Genomic DNA, 24,157 nt, shown 5'->3' with positions numbered 1-24,157 from the left:
AATACAAGAGAAATTGGTATATTTCCTTGAATTTTTTGTGTTAAGTTATAAGCCCAATATGTGAGCCACCTGCAAATTAGACACAAAAGTCAATACATGTGTTGGACATTTAGGTCAGAGTATTGATTAATAGCACAAGCTAACCCCCTTATATTGCCAGTTTTATCTTTTTTTATATGAATAAATGTATTTATATAAATATGTAACTGTACATTATTATTACTTTGGACCACCTGCAGTACCTTTGTGGCCCACTATGGAGCCCCTGCTAGCACTTTGGTAATCCCTTCTTACTGTCTGCTCACTTTAGCTAATTATTTGTTTGTGGCAACTGTAAGGATATTTGTTTTAAAATAACTGACCTATTACAAGTGTAGGTTAGAGACAGGTGGGTTTCATTTCTGTCTTCTCTTATACTAAAAGACAGTCTAAGAAGTTGGCTGCCAGGTTTGTCCAACATGTATATAATTTGTAGCCTGTTTTACATGATCGAAAGTTAGAACTGTATTACTGAAGTAAATTAGCGATTCTTGCTACTCAGTTTAGCTAGCCAGCTAAGTTAGCTTACAGCTTCTACAACTGCTGGTTTAGAAAAAGGGCACGAGATGGCGGTAGCTAAAATGCTTAACTCTGAAGCCTGTTAAAGTCCTGGTCCGTTTTTTGTCTTTATATTCTATTTCTATATTTTAATAGTACTAGTATAAAGTATGGCGTGTCAACCATATTGTATTCTTCACTTCATTTGCATTTTTCTTAGGTAAATTACTTAAAACTGTAGTTGACAAACGAATCGGTTTAGCAGCTAGCCTCAAACCAGCAAAAACCACATAAGAGTTTATGGTGTGAGAAGATGGCAATTTGTTATAGTTAAGTGTTTCTTAAATACGTGTGGACAGTACAAGCACGAGGCCCCACAGGACTACTGTAGTAGATGTAAATTGAGCGGAGTCGACGCTTCTCTGCAGCGCCTCTAGGGCCGCACTTGTGCTCGCAGAGGAGGAGAGTAGTACAGGGAGGTGGGAGCGCGGAGGCAGGGCAAGCTCTGTGTGAGTTAGGGATAATGACAGACCGGCACGGCCGGAGTTTAGCAGAAAAATAAGAACCTGGTGAGCAAAATCCAGAGCCGCCGCGAAAAACCACTGAAGTCCGCGGCGGAAACATGCGATCTGACAGGAATCTACGTGTCCGCGTCTCACTTGTGCCTTTGCTAACACCTTCAGGGAGTTCACATGTTTCTGCGCGTCGACAAGGAGGCAATGTTTAGACGCAGACGAGCGACGGAGCCCCGCGGAGTTTGGATGTGTGTTTGGTAGCTTGTCAGATGAAAGAGTACAGTTTGTTGAATCGAGAGGAACGGCGCCAAGGAGCACCCCGAATGTAGCCTCCAGGGGAAGCGAAAAGCGAAACACTGTACCTGCCAGTGTGTGCCTTTGGTCACCCTGCTGTGTGTTTCGATTTCTCGTAGTTCTGTGAGGCTAACGTAGGAGAGGATGCAGGTGAAGAAGCAAAGGGACCCGGACCGGAGCGGCGGGGACATGCTGGAAGCAGACGGTCCCCGCAAAAACTCCTCGTGCTTCTCAAATATCAAGATATTCTTAATATCGGAATGCGCCCTGATGTTGGCACAGGGCACCGTCGGAGCATACCTGGTGAGTACAACACAACCCGAGCTCACGCAGGACTCGGAGTGCCTGCAGTGTGAACTGAGACCCCACTGCAGTGGGGGCTGCTCAGATCTGTGTTTACTGGGACTAGGCTATTGCATTTGGGGCTTTTCCTGCTCTGCATGCTTTTGACTAATGCAGCAGAACAGTGTCAGGACAGAAACCTGCCTTCTTCTCAGTAAAGTCTGCCCTTTAGGATAGTATGCCCTTTACCACTCTTTTGCTTGTGTTTTTATTGTGAGGAAAACCTCTATAGCTACTTTTCACTCATGTCTAATTTATCTCTAATGTGTCACAACTCAAACTAAATCATCATTTACCATCCATTTACCAGAGGGTGACTTTAAAACTCTGGTTAGCTTTAGTAATAATAGCCTAAACATATTTAGGATGTCAGAATTTGGCTGCTTTGACCCCAAATGACATTCAAGGTCAAAAATTTCCCCTCCATTACTTAAGCTTTCACATTTACTATTACTCATACAAATAAACTGTTAGTATGAGAAATAACATAATTAACACCTGCTTTCTTCTGATGAATCTTTGAAATGTGTCTTGGTGATGATGATGATGATGATGATGATGGAGTGTTACAGTAAAATTTGAACACAGGAATGCCTAATATAGATTTTGTTAAACAAAGCTCCCTGAAGTGCTTCAAATTTTTCCTCAAAGGGTCCCAGAGGATCTTTCACAACCTCGGGCGAACCACTCTGAACATTTAGTTTCAATATTAGCAGTGTTTATTCTCCAAGAATCACACTGATTTCTCAGCTTGCTTGTTCAATTATTAGAGTAAAACCCTAAATATCTTGTCCATATTTGGAGTGGAACATCTTATCTTAACTCTTACTGAACCTGCTGAGCATCAAGCATCCTGTGGCCCAGCAACAACAGAGCACAGTGGTGCCACTCGGGAGTCGCTTACGGGGAGGAGGGGGGTCTTTTTCTTCACTGTTTATTTCAGATTAAACAGGCATTTGCAGTTTTTTTTTGTAGTTTATTGGCACTGGACACCTGTTTAAACAGGAAAGGAAAGATAGACCTGCAGGTGAGGTTTGGAATCATTCACTTAGTGCCAAGCTTTTGGGCCTGTTTTTGTTTGTAAAACCCACCGAGCTGATTTACATGGAATATCATTTACTCAGCCAGGACTGAGGTACCTGGCTTAGTGACAGTCTAATGAGCTGGTGTCGACCTGTATGAGCTAATGCGGTGTCTGATTGGATGAAGGTGCTTAGGAGTGTTTACTGGCAGCAAAGGGGCAAAATTTAACTATCACGACCCCCTCTGATTTCTGTGAGCTGCTTACAGCACAAGACACTTACAGTAACAGCACGCTGTGCCTCCTGATTTAGCAGCTTGACTACAGGGGAATGGTTAACCTGCACAAACACATGAGATGTTTGTGCAGGTACGTCTGCAGTCCGTGATTTATTAGGCCTGTTCTTTTTAGTTGTGCAAGTGAACAGAGGGAATTAACGGCTTTGAGTCTGAAGCAAATAATGAAAGATTGTTCTAGGCAGTCGAGTTCAATGGTCTAGTGCACATTAGGGATATAACTTTTTTCTTTTCTTTTCCTGTCATTACTAGGTATGTTACAATACTAGACTAATAGTACAGACCCAAAGATATTCAGTTTATGATGAGATATTATAAAGACATATAAAAGGCTAAAACCAGAATATTTCCATTCCTTCTGCTTGGTAAAATGACAGAACTGATTTATTAATTGCTAAAATAGCTGAAAAATGAATTAAATTTTTTGATTCACTGGATTAATTGACTAATCATTTCAGTTTGGTGGACATAGAGTTTGAATCACAGTATTACAGGAAACTAAAGTCCTGGCTTACAATCATGCCAAAGCTTTTTAACATAATGTATGTGCACTCAGGATATGGGCTTTCAATAGGTAAACAAACAGCAACTCATCTGAAGTATGGCCATTTAAGCTGCTCTATTTTGCCGTGGTTAAAAAGGTATTTTGTTGCTGCCTTTTGATATCAATAGATCACATGCATGATGAATATATTCAAACATCCATTAAATAGTGATGCCTGATTAAAATTTTAAATTTAGGGTGTGGTGTTATATGTAAATCTATAAATAGAAAGCATTGGTCAGTTTTTGTATGCAGGGCCCAAGAGTTCAAAATCTATTGCTCATGTTATCACTTCTCACAAAACCACCAAATCTGACACTTGAAAGCTTTGAGCTACAAAGTGCAACAACTGAACCTCAACAGTGTTTGTCTTGGTGCTGCAGGCCTGTCACACCAAGTGTGTTCAAACACGGAGGAAGCCCAAACATGGCTGTCCTTTTGAAATCTCAGTACTTATATAATGTATTATATAATACCTATAATGTTTTAACATAAGGTTTTAGGTGGGATCTGATTTGTTTAGTAACTTACCAGACATTTTTTGGTTTACTTCAGCCATTTTTGTTGATTGGAACACGAGTATAACCATTAACACACCTGTCAGATATCAGATTCTGTGAAAGTGTAAAATGTTGTTTTGAAAACTGCAGTACATTTCTAAAGAAGTGTTCAAACTATGCTATACAAGTTATTTAAAAAGAGAAAGTACTAACTAAAAGTTCATCTCTTTGCCCATGTCCTAAACTGTGGAGGCAGCTTCTTTTGGATGCCACTAACAGAGCTCTTTAAAAATAACCTATGCAGCCCTGTTCGAATACCTTTAGATAACCTTCAACCTGCTGTAAGCCACACCTCATAAAACAGATTGGATTCCATTCTAATAGCAGAAGCTTAGTTATAAACAGTTGCTCTCCCATCACAAATAGCACCATTTCTGCACATTTACATCAATGCTGAACCTCAATGTGCAGAAGTGACTGTCAGCAGTGAGCAGCTTTCTTCTGCATGTTGATAATTAAATGCCTGGTCAGTACATCCTGAGAAAAATTGTCTCCTCATGCTCACATAAGGTTTGCTCTTCTCATATTTGATGGGTTGTCAGCATGACGAGGTTTGTTTTGTTGCTGTGAGACAGATTAAACATTTCCACAGTCTGAGTTGTGATGCGGAGAAAATGTGGCTTTGACCACTGACCATTAAGCATTCCTCTCAGTTTTTCCTGTGTATTTTATGCTTGTAAGTGAAAAAACCGTGATGGAAAGCTGGTTGTTGAAGTCAGAAACGTGTTGAACCTGCAGACCAGAGTATGACTCATCCAGAGGGTTTCCACTGCTCAAACTGTCAGTCACAGGTGCTGACTGCAGGCTCTCGATAATGGGATGAGATGATGTGGTGGCTTTATTCCCTCTGTTTCAATGTTAATGTCTGCGTAGAGCTGCAGCTGTTATGTTAACAGGTTGTTGGGGCTCACTATTGTTTCTAACAGCTGGGTAAAACAGGATTGAGCTTAGATCCCAGCTGGGCAGAGCCAGCCAGGCATAAATGCAGCCCATCTAGTGAGTTTGCATTCCCGAGAAAGAGCCACCCAAGGGGCAGAAACGTCATGACTCATTCTGAAGTTTTCAATCCAACAAACTTCACTGAAGGACTCCGGCATGAGCCGCTCCCAACAATCATCTTCTCCGCACTTTGATAAGTAGTGAAAGAGTCACTGCAGTTGTGTTCAGAGAAGTGCAAAAATGACCTGCTGTCACATCTAACTTCTAAAAGTCACAGAAGACAGCTTATTTTAAACCCAAATGACAAAACAGATAGACTGTATAGCATTGTTTTTTTTTGTTGGAAGTGACAGTCTACGCACCTGTTGTGTAGTAAGTATTGTGCACAGGTAAATAAAGTAAAGATAATGCACCCAGTAAACCCACAGATACAGATTGCAGTTCAATTTCAGGAGAACACAGTGTGTTGAGCTGTCACTGAAAGGACAGCTGTGGAGGAAGTGAAGGTACTAAATACAAGAAAAGCTGAAAATATATTCTATGTTCTACTGTTTAAAAATATAAAGCTGATGCTTCACTGTGATTCCTCCTGCAAACCAAACACTTAAAATGTACAGCATCAAGGTAAGGAAACATTCAAGTGTGTTTGCATGACGGACGAAAAGAGCAGTTTTCCACATTTAAGCCTTAAGCACAGAGCCTCTTGGAGCCACAAAGATTATGTCTGCATTAAAACTGCTTATAAACCTAAATCAACTGTGTACATTAAATCACCATAATTGGAAAAGAAATGTGTAAAATGCTCCAGCAGCAGAAACCACAAGTTGACTGGTGGGGCCCTCTTTTCAGGGGATGTTTGTGTTAGTAGGATCTTTTCTTTCTTTTTTTTAGTAGCTCAATCAAAACTCCTTCATAGTGGCAGTTGGGAAAAGGGAAGTAGTTGTGCCCTTTAAAGGACAGTTTGAGCCAAATATATAAATAGCATTTTATACTCTCTAAAATGTGCCACTGTGGTTCACATTGCTCAGAGAGACTCTTCCCACAGATCCGTCTTTACTGGGAAATCATGGCATGCACATGTCTAACTAAATTTAAAGTGTTAATTGTCCGTCTCTGTATATCCTGACTATAAATGTGGCCTCACAGTATTTATTCCCTGACCTCTGAATCGTATCTGACAAACAGGGTTGCCAAAAAACTATCCTATACAACCTTTCTGTTGTGTTTGCTTTGTTTAGAAGTTACTGGTAAGCTCTAACTCTTGCTCTGGATGACAGCTGGTGAACAAGAGAAGCAATGAAAGTAAATGTTGCTGTGCCCAGCTAATCAGAAACAGAGGCCTGTTGCCTGGGAGGAGCCACGGCGTGGAACATCTGAACAGCTCGTTATTCAGGATGTTCCAGTAGAAAGGCACACTTTAAAGCAATGTGACTGATGATGATGGAAACACGTGATTTATAGCAGTGCTTGAAAGAATCAAGCACAGGCCCTATTTAGATCCACTAATAGTTAATGTGTGTTTTTATGTTTGAATAATCATGCTTCCTCAATGGCTCTTGTTTTAAAATCCAGATATGTATTCGACATTTTTTTTTTCTTCATTCCACATTATTCGCATGGCCCCACATTTTACTTATTTGTTCCTTTTTTTTGTCCTCTTGTTTTTAGGTGAGTGTGCTGACCACCCTGGAGCGGCGGTTCAACCTACAGAGTGCTGATGTCGGAGTGATAGCCAGCAGCTTTGAGATAGGCAACCTGGCACTTATCCTGTTTGTCAGCTATTTTGGGGCTAAAGCACACCGGCCCCGTCTGATCGGCTGCGGTGGCATCGTCATGGCACTCGGCGCTCTGCTCTCAGCTTTACCCGAGTTTCTAACAAATCAGTATGAGATAGGGGAAGTGTGGAGGACTAATGAGGGTCGGGATTTTTGCTCCAATAGTAGCAGTTCAGAGGCTCAGCAAGCGGAGAAAAATGTATGTGACAACAAGGCCAACACCAACATGATGTACCTGCTGCTGATCGGAGCCCAGGTCCTGCTGGGGATTGGAGCCACGCCAGTGCAGCCCCTGGGGGTCTCCTATATCGATGATCACGTAAAGAAGAAAGACTCCTCACTCTATATAGGTGAGCCATATTAAAAATTCTTAGGGTGTCATCAAAGGAAGAAACGTTTTGCTCTTTTTGAGCAACACATTGATTTCCCGAGGAAATGAAACCTTGTGTGTTTGTTCATCGCCATCAGGTCTAATGTTTACATAGCTTAAGTCAACATATTATGCATGTGCACTTCTGCTGCACACCATCTCCCTTTGTTCCCAGCGCAGGCCTGTTCATGTGAGTGCCAGGTGAGCACATCTTGGAGCTGTTTAATCTCCATTGCAGTGGTTTAAGTGGTAAAGAGGCCAGAAATGGGTGAAATGTGTCGGTCTGCTGTGTTTGCGCTCCTCTCTCAAATCCAGGATGCTGCTGATGTGGCTAGGTTTAAGGTGAATTCAGAGTGCTTTCTGTGCAAAAGTGTGAATTCACAGTAGCTGTTTAGAGATTAGAGAGCAACTAAATCTGAGGCCTTACAATTTGTAAATTTGACTAGTAAGGTTCTTGATAGATATATATAGATATATATATAGATATAGATATACATACACACACACACCATACAGAATTGAAAATAAGTTTTTCAGTGTATTCATTTAAAAAAAAGGTTTCATTGACTTACAGTTATGCATGATTAATCTTTCCCTTTACATGTAAACCACAGGCAAAAATCCCAATCAGTCTGTCTCTATGTTTTGACTGGGCCTGTAATTTGTTATCCAGATTGAAACATCAACCTTTGATAGAGTGCATGAGATGTGTCTGAATAGCAGGCAATGTTTGTTACCAGTGTGCAGCAGAGACAATGAGAGCCTGAATGTAGGATGAGTTCAGGCTGGTACACACCCTTCCTGATACATTTGCACAGCAGCGTGCTGTGTGTCACTCCAATACAGATGTGACCTGTGGACAAAGCCAGCAGTGTGCTTTGTAATCTCATGGCCAAAGCTGATGTTCTTGATTGCCAGTCATTGTGTTTATTTCAACGTGTTTTTTTTGTTGTTGTTTTTTTTAAAAAGCACATTGTCAGGAGCTCTATGATTTCAAACAGAGCTCAGAGTATCACAAAAGGCTTTAACATTTTCGCACCACAGTGTCGATGCTTGTAATCGGTTTATAGTGGGAAGTGGACTGTGAGTGATTGAAGTTTGGTAGGCACAGGGGGGGAGAGATTTGGTCCTGCCTTCCTCTGATAAGCTGCTAGGAGAGCTGGAGGAAAAACAAGCGGTGAGCAGCGAGGAACAATGTGTTATTGAGTCGTGCTCAGCTGATCGTCCTAATCCTTCTGCTGCAGGCTTGTCATGTGCCCCCAGCTCCATGAATGGTGTATATTGTCTGAATTTCCTTTCATATTTTGTTACATTTTTGGATTATTCATTCAGTTTACTTCAGCAATAACAATGTTGAGAAACACACCAAGTTGTGTTTCATAAGTCTTTGTTGTTCTTCCACTGTGTTTGGTTATTTACTGCACATTAATTAATTTTAAACAGGTTCTGTGGCCAATGTCTTGAGCTTCAGTTTCATAGTTCACTTTAGCTCCCTACACACCAGTAAAGATCATCTGTGTAGAAAATGAATAAAAGCAGAATACACACTATACCTTAAATTGGCAATAATAGAAACAAGAGATTCTTTAGTTTCTTTTATTGACACATAATAATCAAAACACTTGGTTTAATAGATCAAAACTAATGACACAAGTAATTTACAACAAGCAAAAACAAAGTAGAGAAGTAAAGATGGCAAGGATCCATCACTTTGTGAAATAATTAATGAAAAAATGGTTCAGCAGTTCAGCTTCCAGCTTCTTCTAAGCTGGATCATATGGATCATAGACCATCAAGTGAACATAGCAAGATTATTTAATTTTAAAAAAGTGCTTTATTTAATACTTTAACACCTTTCCAATTCTAATCTTTTTCAGGCTATTTAACCTCTGCAGAAAGGTTTGCAGAGAGTGTTTTGATGGGGAGTTTAGGCTTGGTTTTTAGGAAATGTTCATAACATAAAGAGCACGCCTTTTAATTCTTTAACAATAAAACCTTACTTTTAACACATAGTTCTCACAGCAGTCGCAGGCAGATGTGTTAGCACACACAGTAAAGCTTCCTCTGCAACCACTGCTGTCTCATTTTCAGCAGAATGATGATACATTAAGACTTGGACACGTTCACACTTGCAAGTGTTAACAAATAGTCAGGATTTAAAGCAGAAGAAATATGTTTTTACGTATTGTTTAATTCACTATCATATCATTTTAAGCTCAGCCCCAGTTTGAAAAATATCGGCACAATTAATGATCCTAATCTGTAAGTGATGGTGTTTTTATCTCAGCACAGCTGTTACCCGTCACTGTTGTCAAAGCATATTTCCACCCAGTGATGAGTTATTGTTAAGGTCTGAACTAAATGGCGAGGTGACGAGCACATACCTTTGAAGAGGGCAGGTCTCGTGCCATGTTCAGTACAGTGGTTCAGGGAGAGTGTAGCATAGAGGCCTGGAGAGGAGTCATAATTACAGAGTTAGGCAGGAATGCCAACCAGCCAGCAATGAGGTGGGTCTGACTGGGCCGGGACGCTCACGCATACCACACAGGCCTATGAAAAACAACTCCTCGAGAGGCTCTGCCTTCCTACTTTTACTGTGTACACTGCAGCAGACATGTGTCTCTACTCTTTTAACAACAACTGTAAAACACACTAAAGGCTGGTCTGTTGTGACTCTTCAGAGAGCTTTTTGGTCTCTTTCTGATTATAATATGTTTTCTGTCATTGTTAATAGATTTTTTTTTTTGCTAAGCCTCCATTGGTAAGTGGTAGGCTACATGTTCTACTTAAAAGAAAGTACCTTAGTGTTCTGAAGAAGTCAGTTTGAATCACGTTGCCACCGCAGAGTCGAGCATCATCAGGTATTTTATTGGATGCTGTTGTCTTGGTTTGTTTTCCAGTCTAGATGTAGCCACTGGTCGCTGGCCAAAGGAAATAAATATGATTGGACAGATTGCGTCAACAGGATCTCTATTCCCACTGCTCCATGACCTTTCATTATTCACTTCTAATTTTGGCTCTTCCCACAGGACCCCCAACTGCATAAATACAGTGTCCAGGACAGTCACACAGAAGCCTCTAGAGCTGATGTTGTGTGTCTTACTGACTTCACACAGCTGTCTGTTTAGGTGTCAAACGTTTTAAACAGCCTCTGATTACGTCATCGTAATGTAAAGCATGCGTTGCCTGCAGTATAGTACACACAAGGGTTGAGTGGAAGTATGAAATGGATAAAAAAAAATGATGTAGTTATTTTAGGATAATGAATCAAACTTCCACTTCAATCATTTCTGGAGCTAGACAACTAATATGGCACATTCAGGAATAAATTTGTAGGTTAAAATTATTTATATCATTCACAGTGCTCATTATCTTTGCAGTTCAAATGTCTTTGTCTGTCTGAATAGTGAGAGAACATTTGTATATGCCCTATTGGCCACAGTCATCACTGAAAACATAATGAAAACACTATTAGGAAAAGCAGTTTGTTAGCTAGCAATCTGTGGTCTCCGTGATTTAATCTGCTAACAAACATCACAGTCTGTGATTCATACAGTTATAAGCACAAATTTGTTCTCAGTCTAAGCTTTGGGTAGGGAAGTTCCTGGTGACTAATTTCCTAATTGGGTAAATGGGAGGGAAAAAAGTCGGAACAAATCTACAAGTCTAAAAGTTACAAATAGTCAAAATGGAGTTCAGTTGAACATATATGGTTAAATATTGCATGTATAATCACAGACACAGTAATAGATTAGTTTGCTGAGTGTGGTTAATTGGCAGTGCTAGCACCACAGATTATATGGCTGCAACCACCATCCTTCTTTCCCTGCAGGAAAGCTTCCTTGCACCTGTATAGAAAGTGTTTACGCATTACTGTAGTGATTATAAGTTTTGGGGTGGGGGTTTCTTACGGCCTACATACAAACTTTCCTTTACAAGATCAATTCTATCTTATTCTATGCCGCTAAACTGTGGTGGTCTGTGTGGCTGTCACCTGTCTTACTTTCCACTTGTTGTTTGTGTACAACTTCCTTTCACACAGAGAGGTGTTTCTGTCTCCTTTTGACAAAGAGCTGTGGTAAACTTTCACAGCCACATCATACCAAAGAGACTTCTACCTGGAAAGTCTTTAAAAATGTGTTTCCTGTCTTTGTACTTTTCTTCCAATCACTTTTTTGTATTTTATCTTCAGCCCTCATTATTATCTAGGGCAAAATGTAGTGCTAATTTATTCAAACCTACATATTTTACCATTTTTGTTTACTTTAGCCCCTCAGAGATAAATTTAGCTTCAGGTTTGTTAAGAAAATTGTTGAGTGGTTGCAGTGACAACGGTCTCGGAGGGATCCTCGAGAAGCTTGTCAACATTCCTCCTAAAATGCTTTGAATCCAAACCACTGCTGTGGTATGGCGTTTATATAAGCTACTTAAAGTCGGCGCATGGTAATGTCATCTTGAAGGATTAGATCCTAAATGGGTTTTTCCATCCATGGTATAAGCTGCATGCAAAGTTTGCCTAGCAACAGAAGTTTGGTTTATCTCAAGATGATAAATAGGGTTGCATTAACCTTTCATCAATGAGCCGCTGCTTCCCTGCATCACTGTAATGAACACTATCTGTCCGCCATATGTGACAGCATGCAACCGTCTGCTGCTCTACAGGCTGATTGGCATAGAGGAGTTTACAGTGCATTGAGTTGCAGGCCCTGATACAGTGTACTCCCTGCTCAGTTACTTCTACTCTGGTTCTAGAGGCTATAGAGGGCAATGAACACGAGATTATCTTGTATCCAACCGGTCAACAACATGCGGTCCTAGAGCTAATCACTAATTATCCCTGAATACTCTGAGTAGCACGTCAAGTAAGAGTCAGAGAGGAAGCAAGGAGACATAGTGCAGAGCAGTGGGAGTCTGCACCCTTAACAGTGCTCCAGTTTTGGTAAATGGGGAAATCACTATAATTGATTAGCAACTTGCCCTGAGTGAAAGGTTCATTAAATTTGTGTAAAAGGAGTTGTTTGATGCAAGTCTTCCGCCATTCCTGCCTCTAATGAGGTAATTTCTCAGTCCCGTGCAGCGATAAGACAAGACATACTGATCAGTTTATAGTTAGATTTTGCACAAGCTGCTGTTTGCAGACAATGAGAGCCAATTAAAGAGTTTGTTTATCTAGAGGAATCAAATGAGGCCAGTTTGAAAAATTATCTCATAATGTTTCATTAACCTCACACTGGTGTGAATTTAGCACAAGGGGTGATTTGTAAAATTCCAGATTTCTGCTGTGTAGTAGGAGCACTCGTCATCTAAAGTGAATCACCTCCCTGTCAATTTGTTGTTTTTGTATTTAATATTGCACTCATGCTGTGATTATTCCACTTTATATCTGGCTGGGCCGATTAGATGTAAAGATAAACAGTTTCACTTGTTAACAACTAAATTGTTGTAATTTAATTACATTTACAAAGTTTAAAAGGAATCAAATAAAAAAAACAAAAACAAAGGATAAACACCTTAAAATGTGTGAAAAATAGTGTGAGAATAGTGAGAGAAGAAACAATTAGCCAGTTAATGAGCATTCAATAGACAGTTACTATATTGACAAGGCTCTTTTACAGTCCTGTGCACCTTCAGAGCAACTCTACCATGCTAACATGAGTCCCATCCTTAACCTTTAAGATTAAGGTTTCAAGTCAGATTGTCATACAAAACTGAACAAACGGTTGAGACAATAGGTTCGTCCTTCTAGCTGCTTGTTCCCGACACTATCAGTCATGCAATACACATCTGCAGAGTTTGACCAATTTGTGACTGTTTTTTTTTTTATAGTTCCGCTGATGGTGAAAGACCTTTTACAGTCTGCAATTGCACCATCAAGGAGTGAAAAAAAGTGTACATTTGGCCTTTAAAAAATAGGTCAGATGATATGGATCATCACAGGATGGCATGATATGAAAGCCTTAACCTCTGTCACTGAAACCTACACAGTCGTACACTGAAGCTCCTGGCTGCAACCCATCTGATCTTATTATTAATTTTTTCATTATTATCTCTATTGTATTTTTGGCACCCTGCTGTATTCACAGCCACTGTTTTGGTCTGAACATGCTTGTGACACCTTTTCCTCTTCATCACGAATTCCTGCCGACTCTGCAGCCAGGCAGTCTTCTAGAGGCAATCTGGGTCAGGCACCGTCACTGCTGATTAAAAAGGGGATTTTTTTTGTCATCCATTGAGGGAGGAGCACTGGGATAAGAGGTGGGATGAGACAGATCATAAACACAGCGGCATCAACAGACTGTTGCCACAGAAACGTCCGGTTGTTAGGCTTCTGTGTTTCTTTTTTTTTGGGGGGGGGGTGGAATTTTTCCTATCCTGATGCAGTGATGGATACAGCCACTAGTCTGATCTTAAAAACAAAAATCACACACAGATACACCTTTGACTTTCCATACCTGTACCTGTCCTTTTTAAGAACTTTATAGCAAGCCCTCTCCTTGGACAAGGTCTTACATGGATTCACATGGCTTTACCACAAATCCCAAACCTCATTGATTGAGTGGTGCGTAAGTGGTTGCTCTGTGGGCTCCTAGGATTACACAGAAGCATGTTCAGCACTTAATCCCCATATCAGTGATGGCAGAGACTGAAGGATAACAGTGCCTAATTAAATGGACTCTGATCAATAAGTAGGCAGTAATCATAAGTGACTGTTGGACTCAGTCAGCCTTTATTTATTTCTCCAGTCCCACTGTGTTATGCTCCTTTCAATAGGTGTTGAATCAGAAGGCTTTCTGTGACACTGCAGTTTGATTGACATTAATCTGTATTAATATCTGCATAGAAGGATAATCTGAAAGGGACAAGATTTTGATTTAGCTTCGGTGTCTGTTTCTGATCATGTTTGAACAGGCTTTGGTTTCCTGTTGCTCTCCCTTGGAGCAAAATAGGGATTGTATAATTTTAACCTGAACAAATTGCACTCCTTTAACCATTTGCTATTAGCAATTTAGCTTCTCCATTCATTAACAATGACCATGAACACTTCTTGGCCCAGATATCTGCTGGCTAAGGTGAAATTTTGGCCGTTGTCCTCAGAGGCTGAGTCAGCAAAATGGCTGATGGATTGATCATATCCTTCTCCAAAGTAAGAGTCCAGAGTGTATTGTATGATTGATTTCTGTGTTAAGTACTTAAAATTAATTTAAAAAGAAAGTTAAAAAAAAAGACTTTTTGTCATTATAAGTTGAATGTCTTTTGGTTTTTGGACTTGGTTTTAAAAACAAGAAACACAAGTTAGAGGCTTTGAAAAAATGTCGTTAGTGTTATGTAACACTTATGTAATATTTCACACACCAAATGACTAAACAGTTATTAATAATACACAACAGATTAATCAGTACTAGCAGAAAGATTAAAAGTTTGAGTAGACTTTGTTTGTTAATGCTGTTTCTTAGTTGCACATGTCTAAGATGACCTCGCCCATCTAAGGTTTCATTTTGACTCAGACTGTAATTACACTGATCTGAGACATTAGTATAAGACCTAAAAGAGTAGTTTGTTCAGTCAGTCTCTTATCACTTACAGTAAATTCCTTCAGTAAGTAGTGAAATCCCACCTAAACATGAGGTCACAGATGAGTTCCTCACAGTGCGTTGTACTAACTCTAAAATTAAGAATGAGAGAGCTGTGACAGAGTTTAGGGTCTGGATAGAAATATGATTTTAGACATTGCCCAAATGCTTTCTGCCTTTTATTTGTCCTCAAAACACTTCACTCATCATATCTTCCACATCAGTTCTCCTTTTCCGCAGGATGCAGCACAATTAGTGCTCCATTTTATTTGGTGGCGGACATGATGTTGTACACTTGGCTGTGTTTTTATGTGCCTGCTTCTCCCATCTTTCCGAGGAAAAAAGGAGAGATGGGCTGCTGGCATCTTTATTCTAATAATTAAGCCAAACCACCTGCTGAAGAAGCTGTTACCAGCTGCTGTCAGAGAGTCCAGAACCTCTCTGTGCTCCTCGTCTTCAATAGAGCAGCTGCAGCTCTCCAGCACAGACCATATATGCGCTGGTCTTTTTGCCCCTTGCCTTGATCCAAGCAGCCCACTGCTCAACAGTGGAGACTGTGTCTTGCACCGTCTCAGCTCCAGCGTCTAAAAGCTGATTACAAACGGATCACTGTATGACCAGGCTTCACTCTGTTACATTAACTCCTACACACCATCTACCCGTCATTCTCTCCCTCTGTCTCTTTGTGTCTGTCCTCCTCTGCTGACCCTGCGTTCACAGACTTTGCAGTCTGGCCGAGTCCTCTGAGCTTCTAGCGTCACATCAGTAGTATGTTTGAAAGCATGCCCAGTCTGCTTATGTAATCGTACAGCACAAAAAGACCATCATTATTGTTGTAATAGCATTCAAAGCATCCATTACCCAAATATTTGGAAATTGCTATCCTGCAATTTCCAGAAAAGGCCTTACTGATCATTATACTGATAATGGCATGGTTAACTAATTGGGAGTGTGGATTTAAATCCATAGGACATGAAACAAAAACAAATGCACCTCGGTCAGATCCAGCTAATACTGGTGCCATTTAGGTTAATGAGGGCTTTCACTGCTTCCTGGAACAGTTTAATGACATAAGGTTAATTGGACTCGAAGATTAAGTTACTGCATTTCAGGCTAAAGTAGCATACTGTCATTGACCTGGGAGGTGAAAGAAAAGACAGATTATAGACACACTTAGAACAAGCCTCCTGGGTTATGAAGTACAACTGTATGTGGGAGGACCTCTCATCAGTGTTGGCTGTAGGTTTGGAAATTTGCCCTCTGATGCATTAATTTTTTGATTCTAAATCTTCAAAATGGGGCTACATGTTAAGACATTAGTCTGTGAACTCTTAGGGCGACCGTGGTTCAGGGGTTTGGGAAGCTCATCTTGTAACCGGAAGGTTGCCGGTTCAGTCCCCAGCTCTGTCTGTCCTGGTTATTGTGTGCTTGGGCAAGACACTTCACCCTACCGCCTACTGGTGTTGACCAGAGGGGCCGATGGTGCGATATGGCAGCCTCGCTTCTATCAGTCTGCCCCAGGGCAGCTGTGGCTACAACTGTGGTTTGCCTCCACCAGTGTGTGAATGTGAGAGTAAATGAATTGTAAAGCGCTATATAAATGCAATCCATTATTATTATTATTATTACTATTATTATTATTACTACCAATGTACTCTTGCCTCAGTGGTGAAAAGAAATACAACTTTTAAAAACAATCATTTTTAGCTTCTTTCACCTCTGGCTAGGCCTTTTTAAAAATGTATTTTCCATAGTCCAGCATGTATCTGTAAGGAGACACACAGGGTATGAACACACTTTTTTTTTCTCTCCCAAAAGGTTTAATATGATGGCCTCACTCTGTTTTATATAATGTATGAGGTCCAGATGGGGATTGTTTTTTGTTTTTTAGATTAAAAACGCATTTATTTCCATGACAGGACTACAATGTTCCAGCTCTGTCTTGTATCTCACTCGATAAAAGGCTTTTTCTTTTACCATCCCGCCGCACAGTGTTTTACTTAAATGATTTTTCTCTGTATTGTCATCCAAAGGGAAGTGGCAGCTCAGCTGTGCCAGCCTCTGAATTATAAAAGAGGATAAAGATTGTCTGACACAGATGATATATCATATAGTATATAGTTTTTATACGTCTTAGACATGTAATGGTTTGTATGAAAATAGTAAAACAATATATAATATAAGCAGGACAACTATATGTGGTGATTAATTTTTTAGTTTACAATATATCAGCGAGTGTATCTGACCAGCAACCTCAAACTCAGTGATATCCAGTTTTAGTTTATACAAGAGAAAATAAGCACATTTGAGATGCCTGAATATTTGAGGGTTTTGGTTTATGGTACAGTTAGTTGGGGGGGGGGGTTTGTTTTGTTTTGTTTTTTGGTGGTTCTCCTATATTATATAAAGAGTATTTTACTCATATACATTGATTAGTGTGTAAATACATCTAACAAACTTATAATTCATCCATTAATAATATGCAAGAGTGGGCGCTGGTTTGTGGAAGCTGCCAGAAGTTGCCTTGCCAACTTGAATACAGTGGCCGAGATGGACATCAGTATTTTGCCTAATTATGTTTTATATATGTAGCTCACGGTGTGGAGGAGAAGTGTTCCTGTGGCATGGAGGGAAATTTTTAGACTCGTATCAGGAGACAGTAGGGTGATAACGTGAGGATGTGTAGCCTTTCGCGAGGCCCTATTTAGGCCACGACCTGTCTGGGCTTAAATTGAGCCAGAGTCCAGATTAACGTGATGGGGTGTTGAGGGGGAAAAGTCCTGCTGGAAAGCTGGTGTGTCAGCCGTGTGGAGGTCTGGCCGTGTTCTGCAGTAACCTCCCCACTCATCCTCAGGGTCAGAATGCTAATAGTATTAAACGTGTCCTCAAGCTGCAGTTTCTGTGTAGCAACCATATGTCAGTCAGTGAAACCATTTCCACACACAAGCAGCTGTTTTTATATCAGATCCCGGCTGAGTGTGCGCGAAGGGTTGGTTTCAAATTTGACATGATTTGACGTAAGCGGAAGTTAAAGTAGGATGATCCTGATGTAATGGCATTTGAATGCGAGTTGAGAGCCTACTTTGAGCTGAGGCTTTTTATTTAGGTCATGGCTGTGTAGAGTTAACAGGTTATTATTGGGTACAGCTGACTAACAAACTGACTCTTTTTCTCTCCTCCAGCTTCAACGGAAAGTTGAAGTCAGTTGATCAGAAAATTGATTAAGTTCTTTGACTTAAGTGATTTTTTTTTTTTTTTTTTAATTCTCCTTCCTCTTGAATAAACCATCTAAACATCCTCTGGGATAACTAGAAAATAATTAATAGGCATTTGAAAGTTTGCAACTGTCTGGATTTTGGAAAGTTAGTGAGACTTCCTGCTTATCGCAAATGCTTTGACAAGTGATGGTGACATTGATACTAAAAGCTGGGTGGGTAGAAGCTTTGCTTCCTGTGGGGAAGGCTGTCTTCTAATTCTGTTAGTACTTGCTTACGGATAGCTAAAGATTTGGTGACCATTAATCGCCTTTGTACCTCATCAAAATAGGTTTCACCTCAGAGGCGACTATGGCATGACTTACCTGTTAGCAGTAATCCTGTTGGCATGAGGGAGGCTGGGTTTACATAACAAAGATCAGTATAAGGTGGTGTCCCTCTCTTTGCATCTTTGTAACATGTGTCATACTTAATGTTTAAACCTTAACTTGTGTCATAACACAATTTAAGAACATGGACGGAAAAAAATTCTGGTCAAACAGGTAAGACACTGCAAGCTCCTTTGTGTTTAAAGTTTTCCTTATCTTTTAATTATTTATTTATATTTTCAGAAAATTGGTACCGGTAATGAGTCATTATGGTAAAAAAAAAAACATCCTGCAGGTACAGCATGGCTGTCTGTGTTATTGGCAGAGATATGATGCAGTAAAACAAGACCCAGAAATGTTGTTACATGAAAGCGCTTGAGTAACTTTTTACTCCTAAATGATTCAGGACCTGATTTCTGGATATGCTTGCTTTCAAAGTGTTACAGGAAGATTGCAACGTCTTGTGAATTGCGTAAAATGTCTGTTTTTATTACAGCTCATGTCTAGATGGTGGTTGAAAAAGTCTGTATTTAGTGATGACAAATTGAAGCCACACACCAACCAGAGACATGATTCTGCTCTGAGGTCAAAGTTGGAACAACACACTGATGCACAGCCCACACATTTATCTAGAGATACACAATACATGTATTTCACAGCAGCCATGGTATGAAAGGTGAACTCAGGTGTTACTAATGACATTAATTAGGCTCTGTTCAGCTTGGGCACAGAGCCTTCGTTGATATGATTAGTAACACCTGTGTTTAGGGCAGGTGACAGCATTGAGTCCTCGTTGTTGCTATCATCATTCTTAAATTGAGCCTGTTGAGGTTGTAACTCTTGGCTTTTCCAAAGTTTGGTTAAATGTCAGTTGAAATCTTCCAATGTACCAGATAAAAGATTCTGAGATCTTTATGAGGACTCAGGAAAAGACACAAAGCAGGCTGTGTGCAGTAGCTGCCCCTAACTTACTTCTAGCTTGTAGTCAGCTGTCTGACCAGGCAAGAAGAAGGGCCATCAATTTGTGAATGAGGTGGGACAAAAGGGCAAAGGATTATTAAGACTCTTGGTGAAGTGTGCTGAAAGTTTCTTAAATTTATCTATCACAGCCCTTTAAAGCGAACTGTATTTTATGATTTTGCCTGTTAGAACAATAACAGCTAACCTCAGCCAGCTAGCAATGATTAACTAGCATGTATCCCAGGCCAAACAATCCTCCACCACAAAATGGACTGGTACTCAGCAGTCAAGTCATTACTCACATCTTGCTCGTAGCAGGTTGGACCCCCCTTTTTCCTTTCAGAAATGCCTCCGTTCTTCATATGATAGATTCAGCTAGGTGCTAACCACAGTTTCCTGTTCTCAGCTCTTAGGCGTGGCACCCAGTGTGGTCTTCTGCTGCTGTGTCCTATCTGCTGCAAAGGTTCAAGTGTTACATTCAGAGATGCTCTTCTGCAGACCCTGGTTGTAATGAATGGTTATTTATGTTACTGTGGACTTATTGTCAGCTGAAGGTAGTCCGATCATTCTGCCATCTCACCTCTGGCATCATAAAGGCATTTTCCTGCTAGAAACTGCTGCAGGATTTATATTTACATTTCAATATAAATCCAGCCATTCTACTGTAAACCCAGTAGATCAGCAGTTTCTGAAGTACCGAGACCTGTCCGTTTGGTACCAATAACTATGCAGCATTCAGAGCCACTTAACTCATCTTTCTTCCACATTCTAATGTGTGGTTTTAAGTATGGCAGGTTAGAGCAGGGCGATATGGCCAAAAATATATATCACGATATATATTTGAAAATTTGCGATAACGATATAACTGACGATATAATTTCTGCGAGACAAAATTCAACTCCACAACTTTACTAGCGCAAAAAAAACCCATCAATTTATTTTCACTTAAACAAGCAGCTGTTTTTTATGTGCATTAAAGCTATATAAACATTTAACAGTGCAAATGCAAATTCCTTGCTGAAAGTTTAACCAAAAGGCATTTCCAGTAGAAATGGGCTGACATATCCTGAGCATAACCATGTATAATATCTACTGAAGTTAAAAAGAGCAGCTTTGCAACAACGTCATTGCTTTTTAGTTTCCTGTCTTCATTTATGTTGGAAGTGATAGCAGAGCTGTACGTTTGAATTTTTTCAGAAATCTCTCAGTCAGAACATGCTTTATCATGCTTAGCTCGCTAGTTTCACTAGTTACCTAACTTCCTGCTAACTTCTACAAAAAAATGTGCTTTGTTGTGTATCTGACAGACAAACACCAAACCAGTGAAGTTGCACCATTTTTAAAAACCAATTCTGGTTCATCCGTTTCACTCAACAATCCTCTTTCCCCCTTCTCATTCTCCGTTGCCGCCGTGCTTTTTCGGCCATGTGCGTATGAAAACAAAGGCACTGCGCATGCGCATTTCACCCATATTCTATCGCGATATTTCATTTTCTTATCGTTGCCTAACATTGTACCGGTATTACCGTAAACGGTATAATATGGCCCAGCCCTATGGCAGGTCAAGTCTACATATCTAAATGCACTGAAGATCTGTCATGTAATTGGCTGATTAGATAATTGCATTAAGTCAGTTGTACCTAATAAAGTGTCCAATGAGTGTATATATCTACTAAAGCCACATGCAGCCATTCAAACAGCACTTTGCTCTATGCCTTTAAGTGCTTTCTAACTATCTCACACACTCGAACTCAGACGGATGCATCGGAAGCAATTTGAGATTCACTATCTTTTCCGAGGTTGCTTGGGATCAAACCACTAACCCACTGATTAGTAGACGATTCGATCTACCTCCACTGCTTCTTGGTTAGATGATTTTAAAATGGAATTCATATACGCGAACTTTGTACCACACAACTATACAACTGTTATCTCATTAATAGTTTACTTCAGCCCTGGACTGTCACAACACTTAGCACTCTGTGTACACCAAGTCACTTTATTACACTGTCCACTGCTCTCTGTTATACTCAACCACTTTAATTCCATCTGACATTAGCTCTGCTTGTTTTTCATGCAGCCATTTTTATTGTGTTATCTTGCTTTATTGAATCTATTAAGGCATTTTTTGTCTTCGTAGAGCCTCTTTGTTCTACATATTCAATTTCTTACATAGTGTTTTGTTGTGTTTCTTTTATTATTATTTTTTACTTATTTATCATTGTACTTTATTTAGAATTTTATTGACTGAACTCTTTTATTTTACTTTTAGAAGGTCAGTAAGTAGAAAAAATATTTGGTGTAATTTCTATCTTATTGGGCTATTTTATTTTTTTGCTTTTTTTAAAAAAAAATTCTAGTTTATTTTTTACTTTTTTGCTCATTTCCCCTTTTGCTTTTTGTTATTTTTACAGTGTTTGGTTTCAGTTTAGTTGTAGTCTTTTAATCTTTCAAATATGAATGGTATTTTTCAGGGGCAAATGAGGACAAATTACAAAATTCAAAATGGGTATTACAATGCTTTTAGTTGACTCTGTCACATAGATGTCCCAGTCTACGCATGCATCAGTGCATACTTAGGCTAGTTGTGTTCACACTTAAACTAAAACTAGGGGTCATTTTCACTTTAGGTTAAAACAGCTACAGTTGGTCAGCAAACGTTCTACTGGTGACAGCTGAAAACTAAAGTTAAATTAGATAATGCTGCACAAACTAAGCCCTTAGATGCATTTCATGAAGACTTGCTCCTAGAAGTACTTCGGTCCATTGCACAGTAGGAAATTTCTTTTCAAAACTGTTAAAAAAATTCAGTTTTGACAAGTTTTGTGCTGTAGCTGAAGCACAGGACTTTTCTTGGGTGTAGTGTGTGACTTTTCTTAGTTAAAATGTCGTATTTGTCTGAATCTCTGTCAGAGTGACTGATGCCATCTCAGTTCTGTGGAGCAAATTGTCCATGCTCCTCTGACACGTCTGGCCTATTTGAGCATTTCTCAATGTTCTTTAATCTTAAAAATGTCTTTACCCTCCTACCCAGAGGATTTGATGACCTGATAGAGCAGAAGAGGAGGAGAGGTTTTGGTGTGAAAGCTCTTTAATCTTCTAGCGTGTAAATGTTGCAGTCACTTTGATGTGACCTTGGAATCTTGTGCCTTTTCTTTTCCCCGTCTCGACCAAACCTTGGGGTTGAACGCGTATTTAGGTTTCAGATGTGACGAGTTGGGATGCTGGTTTTATCTTTACTGGTCATTCAGCTCATTCAGGTTCAGTCTGGTCTCTTGTGAAAGTGTCACAAGCTGTTGTTTGGCTTCCCACACTACATTGTCCCTCTGCTGTTATTTAGCTCATGAGATTACTGAGCCTACTTGAGCAGGATTAATGGAGGAGTCGAATGAACTCTTTGTACAGTGAGAGGAGGAAATGAACCAAGGGTGGTGCACTTGTCATGGATCTGACATTTCGATTACTCTGTGTGTGTGTTTAACCTCACAGTGTGCTGGTTTATAATTTCAATACCCAGATTAAACTGAATTTTGCAGCTAAGGGCTTTTATAGGGTCTTTGGGCTATGTGAACGCATGCATTATATCTATTTCTCTGGGTTTCATCTGGCATTAACCTGAGTGATTGTTATGAAGAGCCTGTCACTACCTTCATCATTTGTGTTATGGTTTAATCTGTGCATGGTGTTTTAAATACATCATTATAAACATTTGTAAGACAGACGCACTAATGCATTGTTGTTTGAGCGGAAACACTATCAAAGTTAGTTTAGCACAAGAGTTGCATATGAAATGGAGATTCTGATCTACAGTTTGAATGATGCCTCTTGTTTTTGCGGGAGTATTTTTATATTCAGCCCCGGTTTAAGATGCATCTGTGGGTTAATTAATATGGACGTGGCTTTTCTGGCTTTTTCCATTGGTCTCTAAGTCAATTACAGGGAGACAAAAACACTAGACCCAAGCTTTGTTATTAAATTACATCAAACATGCTCCCCAGAGAGTATAATTCACAGGGTACTAAAAGGCTTGAGTGAAGTACAACATGAACAAATTAGTTTGTTTTGTACTTATCTTGTAACGGGACAGCTAGAAGGGAAAAGAGAGATTACGCTGCGGTTGTGTATTGTCCTTCATGCAGGTTTAATGTGCTTAACTTGGGTTTTAGTTTTTACTCCTGCTGAATCATATTATGGAAAAAATATAATAATTTATAGTCAGTGTAGCTACACTTGTTTGTTTTTGTTTTACCAAAGAGTCAGGGTCTCAATTCAGATGTAAAAGTAACCAAGTTGTTCTCTTAATGCATCATTTTGTCCATTTAGTCTGCTACTTTTTGTGCACAGAAGAACTGAAGAAAACGGATGGATTTTTCTGGATTTGGGGGGGTTGAGGAGGCGAGAAGAGACTCTTTGATTCGGAAAAAGTCCTCTGACCATTGATCTCTGGTGACCAAAGACAAAAAGAGTGGATTAGGAATTTAGGTTCCTATTCTTTCCACACATCCAATAATTCAGTAATGTTTATTATTATTATTATTATTATTATTATTATTATTATTATTATTATCATCACACAATAAAATCTGACTGGACTGACTAGACTACTGAAAACACACAAACCAGAGTAATGGAAGCAAAACTGGAAAAAATGTAACTTGTGAGAGATGAACGCATGCAAGGATGCATCAAAACATCAGAGCCATGCACAAACTCATGAGATGAACCTTTTTTGGATCGTTTTGTTGCAATTCACCCAGTGCTCAATGCAGTGAATACTGTGATACTCCATAGTCTGACACAGTTTGTGAGTTTAACTTTCTTTTTGAGCCATGTTACACACCGTGACATTT

At 39.7% G+C, this 24,157-nt stretch overlaps 1 protein-coding gene across 3 annotated transcripts in view; it reads left to right on the top strand.

The window, feature by feature from the left end:
* Positions 1-258: 258 nt before the first annotated feature.
* Positions 259-24,157, top strand: part of slco3a1a (solute carrier organic anion transporter family member 3A1a) — a 36,125-nt gene continuing 12,226 nt past the window's right edge. The window contains exons 1-3 of one of the 3 annotated variants that reach the window (XM_086298602.1): positions 259-388; positions 1,466-1,649; positions 6,717-7,173. In XM_086298602.1, coding sequence (XP_086154728.1) covers positions 1,491-1,649; positions 6,717-7,173 — 616 coding nt within the window. In that variant the 5' untranslated portion in view covers positions 259-388; positions 1,466-1,490. Of the gene's footprint in view, positions 448-632; positions 652-1,465; positions 1,650-6,716; positions 7,174-24,157 lie in introns of those variants that run through there. The other 2 variants (XM_086298603.1, XM_086298604.1) reach the window with 2 other exon arrangements.

The sequence above is a fragment of the Aulonocara sp. 'chitande type north' Nkhata Bay genome, linkage group LG7, assembly GCF_057382095.1.
Source record: "Aulonocara sp. 'chitande type north' Nkhata Bay isolate Kocher_YH1m ecotype deep benthic linkage group LG7, A_spYH_male_GT1.1, whole genome shotgun sequence".
NCBI classification, from domain to species: Eukaryota; Metazoa; Chordata; class Actinopteri; order Cichliformes; family Cichlidae; genus Aulonocara; species Aulonocara sp. 'chitande type north' Nkhata Bay.
The sequence above is the reverse complement of the archived record's forward strand: the minus strand, read 5'-3'. Positions and strand labels throughout refer to the sequence as shown.